Below are 18,975 nucleotides of genomic sequence, written 5' to 3'. Positions count from 1 at the left end.
AATTAAAAAAAAAAAAAAAAAAAAAAAAAAAAAAAAGAAAAAATTAAAAATGTAAATTATAAATATCAGTTTTTAAGTATATAAAATATAAATCGATATAATATATATATATATATATATAATATGACGCAAGAATTATAAAAGACCCAGTATAGGATAGAAGGTAAATAAATATATAAAGTATATATAAATGCTTTATTTCATTTATATTTTTTTTTTTTTTTATTAATTTCTGATTGGTTTTAATATTTCAATGATATAATAAAAAAAAGATGATCATAAAAAAGAGAAAGAAAAAAAATTCAAGAAACACATATTTCATATATATACTGTTCATCCTGTACGTAATTCAAATGAAAATATTATTATCAAAAGAACTTTCTTATTGTAATTTACAAATTCAAACTAAAGATAAAGTAAGACCCCGTTGTATGTTAAAAAAGTCACATGTTGATAATAGTAAGTATACATTTTTTTTTCATGACATCAAAAGAAATAAAAAAAAGAACATGTGTAAACTATACTTTGTGAATAATAATAATAATATAGTGCGTATAAAAAAGGGTCCAAGGAAACGTAAGACCATTAATAATATTGAAGAAAATAACTTTATATGTAATTTATTTGGAAGAAAAAATATTATAAAAGACGATGTAACAGTAGCTATTAATAACTCGAATAAATTAGTTAACAACATTGATAATAATTGTAGTAGTAATAATATTAATAGCAATAATATAAGTAATAACAATAATAATAATAATAATAATGATATTATAAAAAAAAGTTCTGATTTAATTAAACACTTAAACTTTAAGTTTGACGAAGAATGTAACGATATTATGATCCGAATAGGAAATTTTTTAGAAGTGTCACCACATTTATTATTTAAAGATGTTTGTGTGAATTTAAATAAATTATTTACAAACTTATATACAAATGATAATGCAAATATTCCTTTTGGTAGTACAGAGCATACATTAAATGTGACTGATGATGTTATTAAACTTAATAAATTTAAAATATATTGTGTATTAGGTTTAAAAGTATTAAGAACATTTCTAATAAAATATCTAAGAAGTATTAAATTATGTATTCCTGTCGAAGTAAGAAAAAGATATATATATGATTTTTTAAAAGTAGAATATATATCAAAAGTATATCAAGAAAAATATAATTTAATCGATTATAAAATATTTTCAAATATATCTGATAAATTAAAAACAAAATTAATATATATGTATTTATCATTAAATCCAAGAGATGTGCCAAACGTTTTAATAAGAATTTTCAAAGCTGCAAATTATAATGATGAAAAAGAATTATTATATAATTATATAAAACGTTGTACATTTACATCCAGAGGTGGAAAAAGATTTTCTAAAATTATTAATAAAGAATATATTACATTATATGATAAAGAAAAATTAATTAAGAAACATTCATGTGAACAAGATATATTATGGATGAGATTTTTTTCTTTAGTTAAAGAACATAATAACGAAATCATAAATAAAAAAAAAATATTAAGAGAAACATATCGTCTTGTCTTTAGTAAAATTAATTTTTTTGATGAAAAAATAGTTAACCTATTTAAAAAAAAAGGATTTGAAATTTTTGATCAAAATATAAGTCAAAATTTAAATATAAATAAATATATAAAACTTTCAACAAATGATAATATACAAAATCATAACGATTTCACAACAAAAGATAAATTAATAATTGGACATTATAGAAAATTGTCAATATTAAATTATATCCATAATTTGAAATATTTTATTCTTGATTATATTCAAAAGACACAAACATTACATCATAATTTCTATTTATTAAAAAAAAATATTAACCATACAAAAAATATTTATTATGATGATACAATATCTAAAAATACAAATTTATATCATTTTACAAATTTCAAAAAAGATGAACAAGTAGATACTGTAGTGGATAATATAGAACAAAATATAACAAACATTGATTGTCATAATAACGATAAACAAAATATAAATAAAATTAACGACAATAATAATGATAATAATATTAACTGTCATCATGACAATATTGTTACTTCTAATGTAATGAATACACCTAATAATATTCAACCAGAAAAAATACAACATGATAAAATGGAACAATCAAATAATATTAATGTTAAGAATAATGAAACAAATAAATTATCACAAACAGATATAAACTTATATTGTGATAATATTATAAATAATACTATAGATACTATTTTAGATATTATGATGGAAAGTTCAGGATTCAAAAACGTCAAAACAATCATGGGAATATATACTTCCTTGTTAAATAATAAGGATTTAAAATTAATTGACTTCAAAAATAAATTCTAACCAAATCAAAATAAATTAACATAAATATAAAAATATATATATATATTATATATATATATATATTTTTTTTTTTTTTTTTCTCGCTCTTTTTTTCGTGCACCATTTATTATATATATATAAAATATATATTTATTTATTTATTTTTTTGTTTATATTTAATAAATAAACTTTGTTGTTTCACATGCATGAACAAATATTAATGCAAAAAATAAAATACATACATACATACGTATACAGAATATATGCACTAGTACATATCAACATCAAAATGAATCAACACTGATTCATCATTTATATAATATATATATGTTTGCACTCATCATTTGTATATAAATTGAATTGATGGTATTAAGACATCTACGAGGTCTTGGTCACTACAGCTTGCTTCAACAATAATATAATTTTTATCTTCCAATAAATTTTGTTTTGATATTTGTTTATATAATTCATGTATGGGTTTGTTTAATCTTTCCTTGTTGTGTGCAGGCAAATAACAGTTAAATAAACATGCATTCCCAACAGATATCAAATTTACATCAATGGAATATTTCTCGTTAATATGATCAATTAAATCTTTAATGGTACCATTTTCTAATAAAAAAAAAAAAAAAAAAAAAAAAAAAAAATTACATACAATTATACTTATAAATTTATACATACATATATATATATATATATATATATTTTTATATATCTATTAATTTATATACATATATATATTCTTACTTATCGATATGACTATCTTGTCCCATGAACTAAAACCATTGGGAATGGCCTTAACAGGACCCTTCATTAATTCATCATATTCCTTGTCCATCATTCTTAGAGGAGGCATAGGCTCCGAAAAAAGGAATAAGGGTAGAGCCGAATTTATGAAGGCATTTTTAAAATAAGATAAGACATCATGTTTTTGTTTTTTCCTTTGTTCTTCTGATAATTTCACATATGCTTGTATATTATCATAATAATTTACATATTTCAATAATTCAATACCTACCAAACCAGTAATAATAGATGTAGTAGTAGCTAGTGCAGGTATAATTTTGCCTGCAACTATTTTTGCCTTTAATTTATCACATGTATTAATTTTATAATTGATAGCTCTTAAATTTGCAAATGAATAAATAAAATTAACATGTAAATTGGTTTGTTCATCTTTATCAAATTCAATAGGATTTATATTAATATTATTTGTTGGTATGTTTAATAATTCTTTACAGAAATCATCAATAATTTTTTCTTCTTCTGTAAATGATATGGAAATATTATTTAGATTCTTTTCATCCATATTAATTTTGACTTTTTTAGGTTGAAAAGGTTTTACTTCTATTTTCTTAGCAACATTAATAATATAATTAATATCAAAACATGGAGGAATATTATATACTTGTGCAAGAAGGTTAGATGTACTTAATAAAAATTCTTGAATCATTTCATCATTTACATCAAAAACTATTGGTTGTGGTGGTTTTTTTTGTCCGACCCAAAAATATTCACCACTTGATAATTTATAATCTAATGGAAATGAATATAAGAGTTGGTTAATTTGATTGATAAAATTATTATGAAATAATTCGACAGATTTCTTTATACAAAAATCAAAATTACATTGGGATGAAATTTCTTTTAAAGAATTTATAACATTTTGTAAATTTTCTAATAACGATGCATTATTACCTTCTTCTTGTATTTTATTAATATATTCTTCTTTATCATTTAAAAATTGTTTAATACTTAAAGGAGTATTATAAAATAATCCTTGAAATATATCTCTAGCATATTCAATGGTATGTACAATATCATAAGGAAAATGTTTCAAAGTACAAAGAGGAATTGAATCTTCAGGAGGATCATAACTATCATTATATGATTGTGTTAGATATGGTATAATAACTTGAACATTTCCTTTAGTACCTAATGTTCCTGATTCAAATAATGGCTTACTATACCAAACACATTTATTATCAACATATTGTCTAGCTTGAATATTATCTAAAGCATTTACTATAATATTTTGTTTACTCCAAAATTGTTCATTAAATATATGTTCATTTTCAGCACCAACCTTAGTTTCTAAAGATTGGACATTCATATTATTATTTTTTTTTTTAATAATTTCAGATGAAACTAATGATTTTGATTTACCAACATGTTCTCTTCTAAACAAAAATTGTCGATTTAAATTTGATACTTCTATATTATCATTATCTGTTATGGTTAGTTTACCACAATAAGATGAATTATTATCTATATTATTTTCATTCATATTAGGATATTCTTCAGAACGTTTTGTACACATATCTAATAAAGAAAACAATTTTGCGTATTCACATCCTAAAGCACCTGAACCTACTAAAAAGACATTCAAATCATTTAATTTTTTTTGAAAAGATTTTCCAAAAACTGTTATAATATTATCATTCTTACAATTCATTTTTTTAATTTCATTCATATCTACTTTTTCATTTAATGAAATACATTCAAAAAAGTCCAAGTATAATAATTGATATATAGGCATATATTTTCCTGTAAATTTTATAACTTCTTGAGCTAACAAACCACCAAAAAATGATGCCACAGGTGCAATATGAGATCTAGAATATCTAGAAACATTATAAACAACATTTTTTTTTAATTCGTCAACAGCGTAAGGTTTCTTTTGTTCTTTATCTTTATTATTTAATGTAACAGCATAATTATAAATTTTTTCTAATGCATCTTCATCTGAATTTTCAGGTAACTTTTTTTCATTTTGTAATTCATACCATTTTAAAGCTTGTATAGAATAATGTAAATGATTACTCATATCAAATTTAGCATAATCTGATATAATAAAAGAATTGGGTAAAGGCACATTTTCATATATGATATTATTACAACTATCTAAAAAGTTTTTATCATTTTCATTAGCTTTGTGTTCATTATTAGATATATTCTCATTATTTAGTGGATTCATACATATATATTCATATGGATAAAAATTTAATTTCAAATGTTTTTTTACTTGTGTACATAATCCACCTTTAATATAATCACTAAATGTACTAGTATCACCAATTTCAAAAGTATATTTTTTCAAATTTTTTATTTTATAAATTTTATTATTAATTTCTGTCATTCCTTCTACATTACTAAATTGTACATAATCACCTTCTTCAAATGGTGATGTTTTATCAAAATCAAATGAAACTTTTCCTTCTAACTCTTTACTAATCTTACTAACATTACAACTCTTAACTTGTTCTCCATTTGAATCATAACATATAAAATCTTTATTAAAATCAACAAAAATATAACCACATAATCCATATATATTGCAACTTAAAAATGCTATTTTTTTTTTATCTATACTTCTTATCATATTATTATATTTTATTAAATCTTCTTTATTTATATCACAACATATAACCACATCAAAATTTTCTAACCATTTTTTTTCTATTTCTCCTTTATAATTATATATATGTACATAATTATTTAATTCTTGTAATTCTTTTAATACTGCATCACTTCGACAACTCTTCTCTTCAACATCTTTCTTATTAATATAAAAATTTACACCAATATCACTTATCTCACATATATCATTATCATATATACAAACAGATTGTGGTCCAGATAATATCAAATTCTTTGCACACTCCAAACCAACACCTTTAACATTTATAATTAAAACATTTAACTTCACTAATTTATTCATTAAATCAAAACCGTAGGTTCCTAATTGTCTGGAATATAAATCTGTATCTATCTTATTTTCTGTCATCTTTTCTAAACAATCAATTCTTTTCCAACTTTCACTGCTCTTATCAAATTCGGTAGGTTTCACAGATTCGTCTGTTCTTTGTTTTTTCTAAAAAAAGCACAAAACAAAATCACAAAAAATAATAATATATATATATATATGTGGATGATAAAAACATTAATAAGTAATGACGTTTAGAATGAGGGGGAAATACATTACTAAAGCCATATAACAAGAAACAAAATCTTTTATATGTATAATATTTACATATATATATATATATATATATATATATATTTATATATATATTTATATTTATATTTTTTCTTTTCGTTGACGTACCAAGGGTGGGGCTTTGTTTTGCATAATATGTTATTATTATGAATTTATTATACAATTTTTATATATAAATATAAAGAATATATTAAAAAAAAAAAAGAAATATATATATATCAAAATAGCACACAAATATATATTTTAAAAATAAATAAATGAAAATAAATAAAGGAAAAAAAAAAGAATTATATAATATAACATATATATATTATTATATAGTTTTAAAAAATATATATAACAATAAAAATATAAAAAAATACATAATTTATATAATATATATATGTAAAAGTTTTAAATAAGAAATAATAATTATACGTAAATGAAAATGTTTAAGCTAATACACAATATATTTTTCTTTTCTTTTTTCATTAATATAATATATTATTATATGATTTATTTGTATATATATATATATATAATATATATATATAAAGGAAAATATATAATTATTCATATTTTGTTTAACTTATTATATTTTTTTTTAATTTAATAAATAAAAACATATCTTTATTTTATTTTATTTTTTTTATACCCCAAGCTTATTTTAAAAAAATCTTTTTGTGATAATAAAAAGAAATCTTATCTATCTCTTAATAATATTTATAATAAAAAAAAATTATGTAATTATCTTTAAAAAAATAATATTAATATTCGTATATATGAAATATGGATATATAAAATAAATATATGTACATATTATTTATATATTATATATATATATATATATATATATATATATATTATATATAATATATATATAATTTTATATTTTATTTATAATTTATAACAAATGTTAAAATAAAGTTATTTTTAAAACACAATAGAAATATTTTTTTAAAATATATATAACTATATGTACAAATATATTTATATATATATGAAATAATATAAACATATGTTACAGGCTTTCAATTGATTATTATTTATTTTTCCAAAAAAAAAAAAAAAAAAGAGAAAAAGGAAAAGATATACATATATATATATACATATATTTCTTTTTATAACACATATATATATAATTGTCTTGTTTTAAAATTATTATATTCTATATATATATATATTTATATATATTTAATAAATTATTAACAGTTCAGTAAAATTATTTTCATATGTCAAAATAGTATGCTTCATATGATCAAAAGTTCCTATATTTTTTTTTTTTTTTGGTATCAAACAAGTATACAACTTTTTATATTTTTGTCCTCATTTAAATATATATATATATATATATATATATATATATAATATAATATTTTATTTCTATTTTATTGATATTTTAATATTTTATTGTTTTTGTTATAAATTATTTTATAAGAACATGTTTAGATAGGGGGGCATATTTTACAATTTCATTCTTTGAAAAAATAAAAAAAATAAAATATAGATCCTTAATATATATATATATATATATATATTAAATATGTGCTTTTTATAGCATTTATTATTTCCCCCCTTTTTTAATGAGCGCAAGTGTTGTATATATAAATATTCTATATAAAATAAAATATAACATATATTATATTATATATATATATATATATATATATATGTATATATAATAATAATAATATATCTTATTATTTATATAAAATACAAACAAAAAAAATAATATATTTTTTTTTTTTATAATATAAAATTTTTTAATATGACACTTTAATTTTTTAATTAATTTTTTTTTTTTTTTTTTAACATTTCTGAAATGAAAAATAAAATCTTAACTATTAAAAAAAGATAAAATAAAAATTATATTATTAAAAAATTCATTTTAATAATATTATTTATTATTATAATAAAAACTGTGTAATTTAGGTATTTAAAAACATTTACATGATTTAATACTATATAATATTATATATATATATATAATTCTACATGTTTTTTCTTTCCTTTTTTTATTAATAATATATTGATTATATATTTTCATAATATATTATAAAACCTTTATATAATAAAATAAAAAGAATATGTTTCTTAATTTAATAAAAGGTTTAGAAAAGAATGAAGATAAGGAAAATGTTGTAAATATAAATATACAGAAATTATTAGGTGATAAAACATACGAGAAAAGAAAAAAGGGAGCACAGGAACTAGCCGAGTTAGTTAAAATTATATTATTAAAAGAAGAAAATGATGAAAAAAAACATATAGATAAATTACTAGATGAACATAAAAATAATGAAGATGCTGGGGGTTTTAATATTACGAAAACGTTTTCTGATATGGAAGCTAACAAAATTTCTAATAATCTTTTAAAAGCTGATGAAGATGATGAATTAAATAATAGTGAATATTATTTTAAAACTTATAATGATGAAAAATTAAAAAAAAAAAAAAACATTTTAGATGACATAGGAATAGATGATGATGATGATAATAATAAGGAATATACTATAATTGATGATGAGAAGGAGAGAAAAGCAAATGAAGAATATGACAATAAAAATAATATTGATGGGGATAAAAAGAGTCAAGATAAACTATATATTAAAGGTACTAAGGAATACGAAAAAATAAACAAATATAAAAAAAATAAAAGTGTGAGAAATTCTAATATAATTATAGATACAAACGAAATAAATAATTCTCATATTTATGGTCATGGGCAAGAAGATGGAAAAGAATATAATGCTAATGATAATCTTAATAAAAACAACAATGCTGCTACTGATGATGATGATGATGATGATGATGATGATGATGATGAAGAGAATTATGAAGATGCAAATATGAAACGCTATAATGATTCAGATGATAGTGTAGATGAAAAGGATAAAAAAAAAAAGAGAACAAATTTAGAAAATGAAAAAGATAATTTATTATATCAACATATGAATGAAGAAAAATATATTTTAGGATCAGAAATAATAAAAAAATTATTATTAGATAAGTGTAAAGAGAATTGTGATTTAGATATAGAACTAACGAAGCCTATAGATAATAATAGTAATAATAATAATTATATTCGTAATAGAAATAGTGTTTCATCTATAGATATAAATAAAGAAAAAAGAAAAAAAACTTTAAATAATATATTATATGATAATGATATATATTTAGATAATTTTAATAAAAAATATCAAAGTCAGAAGGTTATAAATATTATAAGTTTTTTAGATAATAAATTTATTCAAAGTGTAAGTAGTTCAGAAAGATGTGGAGGTTTAATATCATTGGCATTTATATCTATAAGTCTTGATGAAAAAATACAATATTATTTTACTGAAATTTTACGTATTATTATATCATGTATTAATGATGCAGATTCTAAAGTTCGATATTATGTCTGTGAAAGTTTATATAATTTATGTAAGGTATCTAGGAAATATATTTTTCATAATATAGAAGATATATTTGATTGTCTTTATAGAATTTTTTCAGATTCTTGTCCGAATGTAAAAAGTGGAGGAATATATTTAGATAATTTAATAAAAGATTTAGTTTGTTCTTATAATAATATTTTTTATATTTATAAAATTATATATATATTAAAAGACAAAATATATATTGAAAATACAAATGTTCGTCAACTTATTATATCTTGGTTGTTTTTTTTACAAAATATACCTACTATAAATATATTTGAATATTTCCATTTTTTTATTAAAGATCTTTTCTTAATGTTATCTGATGAAAATAAAGATATTCAAAAACAAGCCAATCAATGTTTAGATATATATATAGATAAAATAGTAACATCGAATTATGAACAGTGTAGAACTTTTTTTAAGCATATAGCATATGTGATTTTAGAATTTTGTGGACACAAAAATACTGTAATTAAACATAAAAGTTTATTATGGATATATCATTTTATTAATATTCTAAATATTCATTTTTATAATATATTTGATTCATCAACCAAAAAAAATAACACATTCTTAATAGAATTGTTGAAAAAAATTATAGCATCTACATCAGATGTATGTTTTGATATACATTATACAGCACGAAAATGTAATGAGTTGTTAATAAGTTATGTAAAATTTACATATTTAGAATCTGCTCCATTAATAACAAAATTGGTTTGTTTAATTATCAATACTAAAATTGATAAGAGTGAATTAGTTGTTAGCGCAAATAAGGATAGTACAAATTATAAAAATTATCAGAAGAAATATTTCTCAAGAAGAAAAAAATTACATAAGGATTTAATGTATGATCGAGGAAACAATTTGCCAGATGGTGTAATTCCTTCTCAGGGGTATAATAATAATGAGATGACTGTTGAAGAAAATAATAAAATGGCTGATCAAGAAGATAACAAGTTGAATAATCTTGTTAAACAACATGAGAATATATCTAACAAAGGACGAAACGAAAGTAGTATTATAAAAAATAAAAATGATGATGATAATGAAAATGATTATTCTATATATAAAGATGATGAAAGTTATATTACAAATATAGGAAATGAAAGAAAGGTAAAAAATTCTTTATTTCATAATGATGAAAATGACGTAGAAGAAGATTCGTTGTTAAATGTAAATTGTTTTAATAATGTTACAGCAGAAGATGAAGATTTTATACATATGAATGACACAGATAAGAAAGATAATAGGAGAGATCAAAATGGATCTTATAATAAAGCAAATAATAAAGAAATTATTAATGCTAATAATAAAAAAAAAAATGATAAACATAAAGACAATAAAAATGATGATAATAATAATAATAATAATAATAAAAATAATATTAATGATGTTAAATATAATAATGATAATAATAGCCTCAATAACAGCAATGATAATGCTAGCGAGTCGTTAAGCTTTGAATCATATAATTTGTTTTATAAAAAAGAGAATTATTCCTATGAAGGACAAAATAAACCTTTAAATACACAAACATCAAAAGAAGAAAATTATAATTGTAAAATTATTTATAATCATGAGAAGTTAATAAACGAATTAAAAGAAAAAAAACTATTAATGGGTGATGTAAGTAAAGGTGAAGCATATTATATAAATAAAATTATAAAAAAAAAAGGAAATAATAATAATATTGATGATAATGAAGATGATTATTTTAATGATAATGATGATGACGATGATGATGATGATAATATATTTTATGATAATTTAGAAAAAAGGAATATATATCCAGTTATTACATGTTTACAATGGTTAATTGAAATATTAATATATAAAAGTAATGAAATAAAAACATATTATGATGAAATTATTATATGTATATTTAAATGTTTAAAAAATGATGATAATAAAGTATTGTTATTATCACTAACTGTATTATCAGCTATGTGTGGTACAGTTGATAATAAATTTCATTTTTATGAAAAAATAAGTTTAAATTTAATAAACATATTTAAAAATGATGAAAATTTATTAATACATAAAGGCAAAGTTATAGTTCAACATATATCTAGATGTTTAAATAATAAAAAGTTTTATGCATATTTATGTTATTTACTTATAAAAGAAAATAATTTTACATTTGTAAATAAATTTGTACAAGTTTTAAATTGGGTTTTATTAACATCTGATGAAACGAAATATTTAAGAAATGTATTATTTCTTAAAAAATATTATAATATATTCTCACTTATATTAATAGCATGGTTTCATAATCCTTTATCAGCTATATCTTTTTTATTATGGTTACAGAAATATGAACTAGCTTATTATATATCATCATATTTAACTTTATTGGATGTTAATTCAGATTTCTTTCATCAACTTGATAATTTCATTTTCTTATTTGAATCACCAGTATTTTCAAAACAAAGAATTCATTTAATATATCCAAAGAATTATCCATTTTTAATTAAATCCTTAATGATACTTTCTTTAATGTTACCACTTAATACATCTAACAATATTTTACAAAAGAGATTACAAATATCTCAATTGTCTATATTAACAAGTAATGAAAAAATGCACACTTTTTTTGATATACATAATCATAATGGATTATATCACATTGAAGATAATTATGATAATAAAGAAATAGATAATAAAATAAATGAACAAGACAAATTAAAAAAACGTGAAAGTTGTCAATTAAATATATATGAAAATACAGAGGAATTTATTCAATTATGTAAAATGGGAAATGAAGAACAAACAAAAGAATATAATATTTTAGAAAAAACAGATACTGAAAAACATAATGAAGAAGAACTATGGAATAATAGATATAATTATTTATTAACTAACATAAAAAGAAAATTCTTAAAAGATACTATAACAAATGATAATCATAATAATAATACTCATAGAGTTTCATATAAAAATGACGAATGTAACGAATTTGTTCATATATTCAAAACGGTATTAAAAACTCATAAAATAATTAAATATTATTCTTAACTTTGTAATTTTGTTGTTATTTTAAAGTTACAATAAGTCAACAAATAAATAAAAAAAAAAAAAAATATATATATATAATATATATATATATTTTTTTTTATATATATATTTTTTTTCTATATATGTTTTATTTTCCTTATTTATTTCATTTTTCTCTCCTTTTTAATAACCCAATAAAGTTATATGATGTTATATATATATATATATATATATATATATTTTATCGTATGTTATTTTATTCTGTTTTTAAATGGGAAAAAAATAATATACATATGTTGAAAGTTTATAAAATATACATAAAATTAAACACATAATATTCACATATAATATATATATATTAAAAATATCAAGTAGTAGCTTTTTATATTTTGAACTTTTTTAAAAATATATTATTTAAACATAAAATGAATATATTACAACATTTTATACACACGTGATTATTCATTTTATTTATTATATTTATAAAAAAAAATTAATAAAGTATATATAATAATAAATATTAAAAGAATATACTTATTTGGAATATATAGGTATATATTATTTATGTATATTTATTTTGTTTTATTTTAATAACAAAAAAATAATAAATAAATTTAATAATATAATTAATCTTTATAGCATCCTTTTTCTAATTACATATAAATTATAATATATTATGATCCTTAAAAATTATTATACAAAAAATTAAATATATATATTTTTTTTCTATAATTATATAATGCCCATACATAGAAATATATATATATATATATATATATATATATATATATATATAATATATAATATATTATATTATCTTCTACTTCTATCTATATTTTATTTATATATTAATTAATATATCATTATATATTTTAAAATATAATGTCATCTTTTTTTTTTTTTTTCCCCTTTTTATAATATTAAAATGGGAAATTATTCAAAAAAAAATTAAGCAACATACAAATATAAATATAACAAAAAAAATTAAAAATGGATTATGAATAAATTGTTGCCTTTTTGCTTTCCTTTTGCTTGCTTCCTTTTTTTTTTTTTTTTTTTTGTTTTTTATCCCACCATATAATAAAATATTTGTACAAAATTTGAGGAGGGATATAAAAAAATATATAATGTATATGTATATACTTATAATAATTATATTGTCACATTGATATATACATTTTTACTTTAATTTATATTTTTGTTTATATTTTTATAATAATTCCATCCTGATAATAAATATAAAATGAAGAAAGATGAAAAAAACAATATGGACGAATCATTAGAAGAATATGACGAGGAGAATTATACAAGTGAACTTGATGATTTACCTGAATATGAAAGAGAACTGATATTAGCTAAACGTCATGAAGAGTATATGAAGAAAAAACATAGACGTATGTTATTAAAGAATTTACATATTGATCAAAAGTCCAAAGGAAATATTCATGATGATACAAATAAAAGTGTTGAAACTAGTAATCAAAAAAAAAAAGGAAAACTAAATAATAAAAAATTGAAGTTAAAAAAGAAATTATCTGAAAGTGATGAAGGTGAAGAAAAGGAAGAAAAGGAAGAAAATGATGATAATGATGATGATCAATATGATAATATATATCAAAGTGATGAAGAACAGAAAAAAGATAATAAGAAAAAAAAAGCACAAAGTAAAAAAATTAAAGGAGATAATGAATCATATAATATCGATTCCATTTCTTACGTGAAATATAAAAAAGGAAAAATAAAAATTTTGGAAGATGATGATGAAAAGAACCATGAGGATGAAAAAAAAAAAACTCATATAACTGATGATGTAAGTGTGACAGATCATTCTTATACAGATTCTTCTTATAAAAATAAGAAGAAAAGTAAATATAAAAAGGACGAGACAAATAAAAAGGACGAGACATATAAAAAAGATAAAACAACTAAAAAAGATGAAACAAATAAAAAAGATGAAACAACTAAAAAAGATGAAAAAAATAAAAAATATGAAACAAATAAAAAAGACGAAACTGACGTTTATATAAAAACTAAAAAGCATCGTGAAGATTATTCTGATGATTATTATAGTACTTCATCTTATGAAAATGAAAAAAGTAGTGATGTACATTATAATAAAAAAGAAAAAAAATTACATTTAAAAGTAATTTCTGAAGAGAGTCATTTAGATAATAATAAGAACAAAACAGGAAAAAGTTTAAACAAAATTTTAATTGAAAACAAAAAAAAGAAAAAAGATATACATATCATTGATAGTGGTGTTGATAAGAATAAAGAAGAAAAGAAAGATGTTATTACCAATATTTTTGAAAAGAATGAAAAAATTAATAAAGATAAGGAACTTGATGCACCCCAAACACCTGAAAGATTAGTACATTTATATAAAGAAGAAAAGAAAATAAAAATGGATATATATAATTATATGACATATGATATTATTACATATTTCCAATTAAAAAAAACATTTCTTCTTGATATGTGTGAACATGTACATTTTTCATATCATGTTATTGGTCATATGATAAAAATTATAGATACCTCCAAGTTGAATAAAGTTACTGATGAAGATATGCAAAATACAAATAATAAAAAAAAAATAGATATAGAAAATGAAAATAAAAAAAAAATATTCTTCATAACTAATGTAATAAAATCAGAATCATATTTTTCTACAGATAGAAATACTAATATTAAATTTGAAGTAGCACATTTAGAAAATTTAGCACATTCTAAATTTTTTAAAAAAATCAAAAATATTATGTATCAAAATAAAAAAATATCAATGGATGAATTAAAATCAAATGAATATTATGAAACATATATATGTGATATGAATAATATAAGTGATCAAAAATTTAATATAGACGAATATAATCATATCAAATTATTTTCTATAGATTTAGAAATTTTAAAAATGTTCCATCTATTTATAAAAGAAAAAAATGAAGACTTAAAAAATTTTCGTTATACAGAAAAGCAGTTACAAGACCTTTTTGAAAAAAAGAAACAAACAAGTTTTTATGAAATTTATACAAATAATAAAAGTATAGATAATTTGCCAATAACTCGTATTACCGTACAAAGGGAAATTTGTTCTATACAAAGAGAAATTGACAAATTGAATTTCGACAAAAAAAAAACAAATACAAATGATACTTATACATTGTCAAAGTTAAATAATCAAATAAGTGAATTGACTAAAAAAATTACTATTTTAAGAGGAAATCTGGACAAAGCTCGAAGTAATTTTTTCTTCATTTTTAAAATTTATTAAATTATTACATCATATATATTAATATATACATATATTTATATGTTGTTTTATATTATTTATTTTTTTATTTCTGTAGAAAACCATGCGGCAATGAAGTCTAACGAACATTTCGCTCAAGAAAAAAATGTCATCAAAGAAAAATCAAAGACTAACATAAAATCTGCATTGAAGGATGATATAACAAATAAATTCTTAGGTAATAAATTATATAAGGATATATAAATATAATATGTATTATTATTAACAAGAGAAATTTTTTTGTCCTTACGAAAATTATAAGAAAACAAATATAATAATAAAATAAAATATATAAATTAATAATATATATACTAGCCATATATTTTTTATATATACATTAATATTATCAACCTATAACCATACATATATATATATATATATATATAAATTTTTTGAATTAAAATTTTTTTTTTTTTAGGAGTAGACGAAATGGATATATCGTATTTTTCCAAACAAATATATGATGAGAAAACAAAATTTAATAATATGCTTTCTTCAAAATTTATAAATTTACCACTTGATGTACATCATAAAGTTGTTCATCACTTTTTATTGGGGACCATACAAAATAATGATGCGGTAAAAAAATTCAACAAAACGAAATAAAAACAGGTCTATGGCTTTATATATATATATATATGCAGATGTATATTTATATTTATATATATATATATATATATATATATATATATATATATATATATATTTATATGTGTTTATAATATTTTTAGGTTTTTTATGATGACCCTTCTAACAAAATTAAAAAGGAATTGGATGCAGAAGTTGATAAACTCCTTGGACGTAATAAAGAAAAAAGAAAAATGCATATACCATATCTTATAATATTTATATTTAATATATATTTTTATATATATCATTATATATATTTTGTTTTTTTGTAGTTCATGTGAATAGGCATATAACCCTGTTTGATGATATAAAAAAAAATTACGAATAAGATAAAAATGATAATTATATAGAAAAATATTAAACAAAAAAATAAAATAAATAAATAAATAAATATATATATATATATATATATATATATATATTATATACTTTTAAAAACGTTTAAGAAAATTTTGTTTTTTTAATTGTAATTTTCTTCATAAATATATATATATGTATATATATACATATATGTATAGTTTTTTATTCATTCATATATTGTATATGTAATCTATTTATTATTATTTTTTTTAATTTAAAAAATGTGTTAATTTTGAAGTTAAAGCAACTGCCGATAATTGTAAATCCGACAGCCTAACAAGATAATCATAAGAAAAAGCTTTCGTTTTTTCTTTCTTTATTATATCCATAAATTTTGTTACATCATGCGAATTTGATAATGATATGAAAAAAAAATAATTATTTTTTGTCTGTTTTATTTTATCAGTTAATTTTTTTACATCTGTAGGGAATCCTTTATTCGATATAGCAATGCACCTAAAAAAAAATATATATATATATATTAAATATATAAAATAATAATACATAAATGACATGAAAAATATTAAAATTGTGAAAAATATAAAGAAAATCACAAGTATTAGCATTTATAATATATTAATATTTTTTATAATATATATATATATATATATATATATATGTGTGCGTGTATATTTTTATTTATTTATTAATTTTTCACTTACACGGAGTCTTCTACATATGACGTAATATCATTGAATATAATTTTTAAGAGTACATTTTTCTTGTCATCATATACTACCCCTCTTTTCAACAAATTCAACATAACTTTTTTAAAAAGAGTAAAATTTCTTGGAACACGAAATAAAGGAGAAACATATATGAAGGAACCATTAACTGTATATATATATATTTGTAATTTTCCTTTTTTATTTAAAATACTATCTCTTAAAGATAATAATGTAAAGAATAAAATATCTAATCTTATATTATCTAATTTATTTTTAACGCTTTCAATTATTTGTTCTAGTTTTCTTTTTTCCTTTTCTTTTTTTTCAAATTTTATTGAATTTTCAAGATTTTCTAATTTATTCATAAACATATTCATATGATCATCTGCATTAATTATACATGTTTTTTGTTTATTTTTTATACTAGTTAAAGCTAGTGGAGAAAAAAGTAATACAATTTTATATATATCATTATTTAAATGAGAATCTATATGATCGTTATTAATTTTATTTAATATATTATTTGCATTAATTTCTTCTTCATCGTTTATTTTTTTCTCATTTTCATTTTGCTCATTTTTAATCATATTCATATATTCAACATAATCCATTTTGTTATTATTAGTTATTTGTATATTTGTTGTTGATGTCTTTTTATCATCTTCATTATTTATATTTTCTTCATTATCAATTATATTATCACTTTCATTATTATAAATGTAAGAAGAATTTTCATCATCATCTTTTTCTTCATAAGAATTGAATTTATTATTTTCCTTCACATTATTGTATTTTAATTTATGAAATTGTTTCTTTTTATTATCATTATTATTATCATCATGTTTATTATAATTATCATTATTATAATTTTTAAGGTTTTTATTTTTTTTCTTCTTTTTATCATTATCTTTCATTTTTTTTTTTTTTTTAAATACACCATTAGAAAACTTTTTATTCTTTTCCTTCTTCTCATGTTCCATGTTATTCTTCATTTTTTTCTTTTTCTTTTTTTTAAAAAGATCTTTTTTTTTTATTTTCACATGATCTTTCTTCTTTTTCTTCTTCTTCATTTCTTCTGTTGTTATCTCCATTTTTTTTGCTTCTATAAAAAAAATATATAATGTTCTTATTTTATAAAGGTATACTTAATTTATATTATTATTTTTATAATATATCATATTTGTATGATTCATAATATTAAATTATTATATTATAATTTAATTCTTATTTCTTGTAAATGAATCTATAATAATTACAACGGATTTTTTTTTTTTTTCTCCATATA

General features: G+C 18.9%; 5 protein-coding genes across 5 annotated transcripts; 3 read left to right on the top strand and 2 right to left on the bottom strand.

The window, feature by feature from the left end:
- Positions 1 to 272: 272 nt before the first annotated feature.
- Positions 273 to 2,357, top strand: PGSY75_1225900 (hypothetical protein; the record flags this gene model as incomplete). Its single annotated transcript, XM_018786835.1, has 1 exon — positions 273 to 2,357. The coding sequence occupies one exon, from the start codon at positions 273 to 275 to the stop codon at positions 2,355 to 2,357; it is 2,085 nt and encodes a 694-aa protein (XP_018640700.1).
- A 319-nt stretch (positions 2,358 to 2,676) lies between these two features.
- PGSY75_1225800 (ubiquitin-activating enzyme E1) lies at positions 2,677 to 6,468 on the bottom strand (the record flags this gene model as incomplete). Its single annotated transcript, XM_018786834.1, has 3 exons — positions 2,677 to 2,948; positions 3,084 to 6,210; positions 6,445 to 6,468. 3 exons carry the CDS (start codon positions 6,466 to 6,468, stop codon positions 2,677 to 2,679), a joined length of 3,423 nt encoding a protein of 1,140 aa, XP_018640699.1.
- A 1,934-nt stretch (positions 6,469 to 8,402) lies between these two features.
- Positions 8,403 to 12,761, top strand: PGSY75_1225700 (hypothetical protein; the record flags this gene model as incomplete). The annotated part of the gene is made up of 1 exon (XM_018786833.1): positions 8,403 to 12,761. The coding sequence occupies one exon, from the start codon at positions 8,403 to 8,405 to the stop codon at positions 12,759 to 12,761; it is 4,359 nt and encodes a 1,452-aa protein (XP_018640698.1).
- Positions 12,762 to 13,983: 1,222 nt separating this feature from the next.
- Positions 13,984 to 16,990, top strand: PGSY75_1225600 (hypothetical protein; the record flags this gene model as incomplete). Its single annotated transcript, XM_018786832.1, has 5 exons — positions 13,984 to 15,982; positions 16,091 to 16,210; positions 16,451 to 16,611; positions 16,764 to 16,833; positions 16,935 to 16,990. The coding sequence occupies 5 exons, from the start codon at positions 13,984 to 13,986 to the stop codon at positions 16,988 to 16,990; spliced, it is 2,406 nt and encodes an 801-aa protein (XP_018640697.1).
- A 241-nt stretch (positions 16,991 to 17,231) lies between these two features.
- On the bottom strand, positions 17,232 to 18,781 carry PGSY75_1225500 (putative small subunit rRNA processing factor; the record flags this gene model as incomplete). Its single annotated transcript, XM_018786831.1, has 2 exons — positions 17,232 to 17,478; positions 17,685 to 18,781. The coding sequence occupies 2 exons, from the start codon at positions 18,779 to 18,781 to the stop codon at positions 17,232 to 17,234; spliced, it is 1,344 nt and encodes a 447-aa protein (XP_018640696.1).
- Positions 18,782 to 18,975: the final 194 nt, after the last annotated feature.

Source organism: Plasmodium gaboni, chromosome 12, assembly GCF_001602025.1.
Source record: "Plasmodium gaboni strain SY75 chromosome 12, whole genome shotgun sequence".
Classification (NCBI taxonomy): domain Eukaryota; phylum Apicomplexa; class Aconoidasida; order Haemosporida; family Plasmodiidae; genus Plasmodium; species Plasmodium gaboni.
This window is presented reverse-complemented; position numbering and strand designations above follow the sequence as displayed.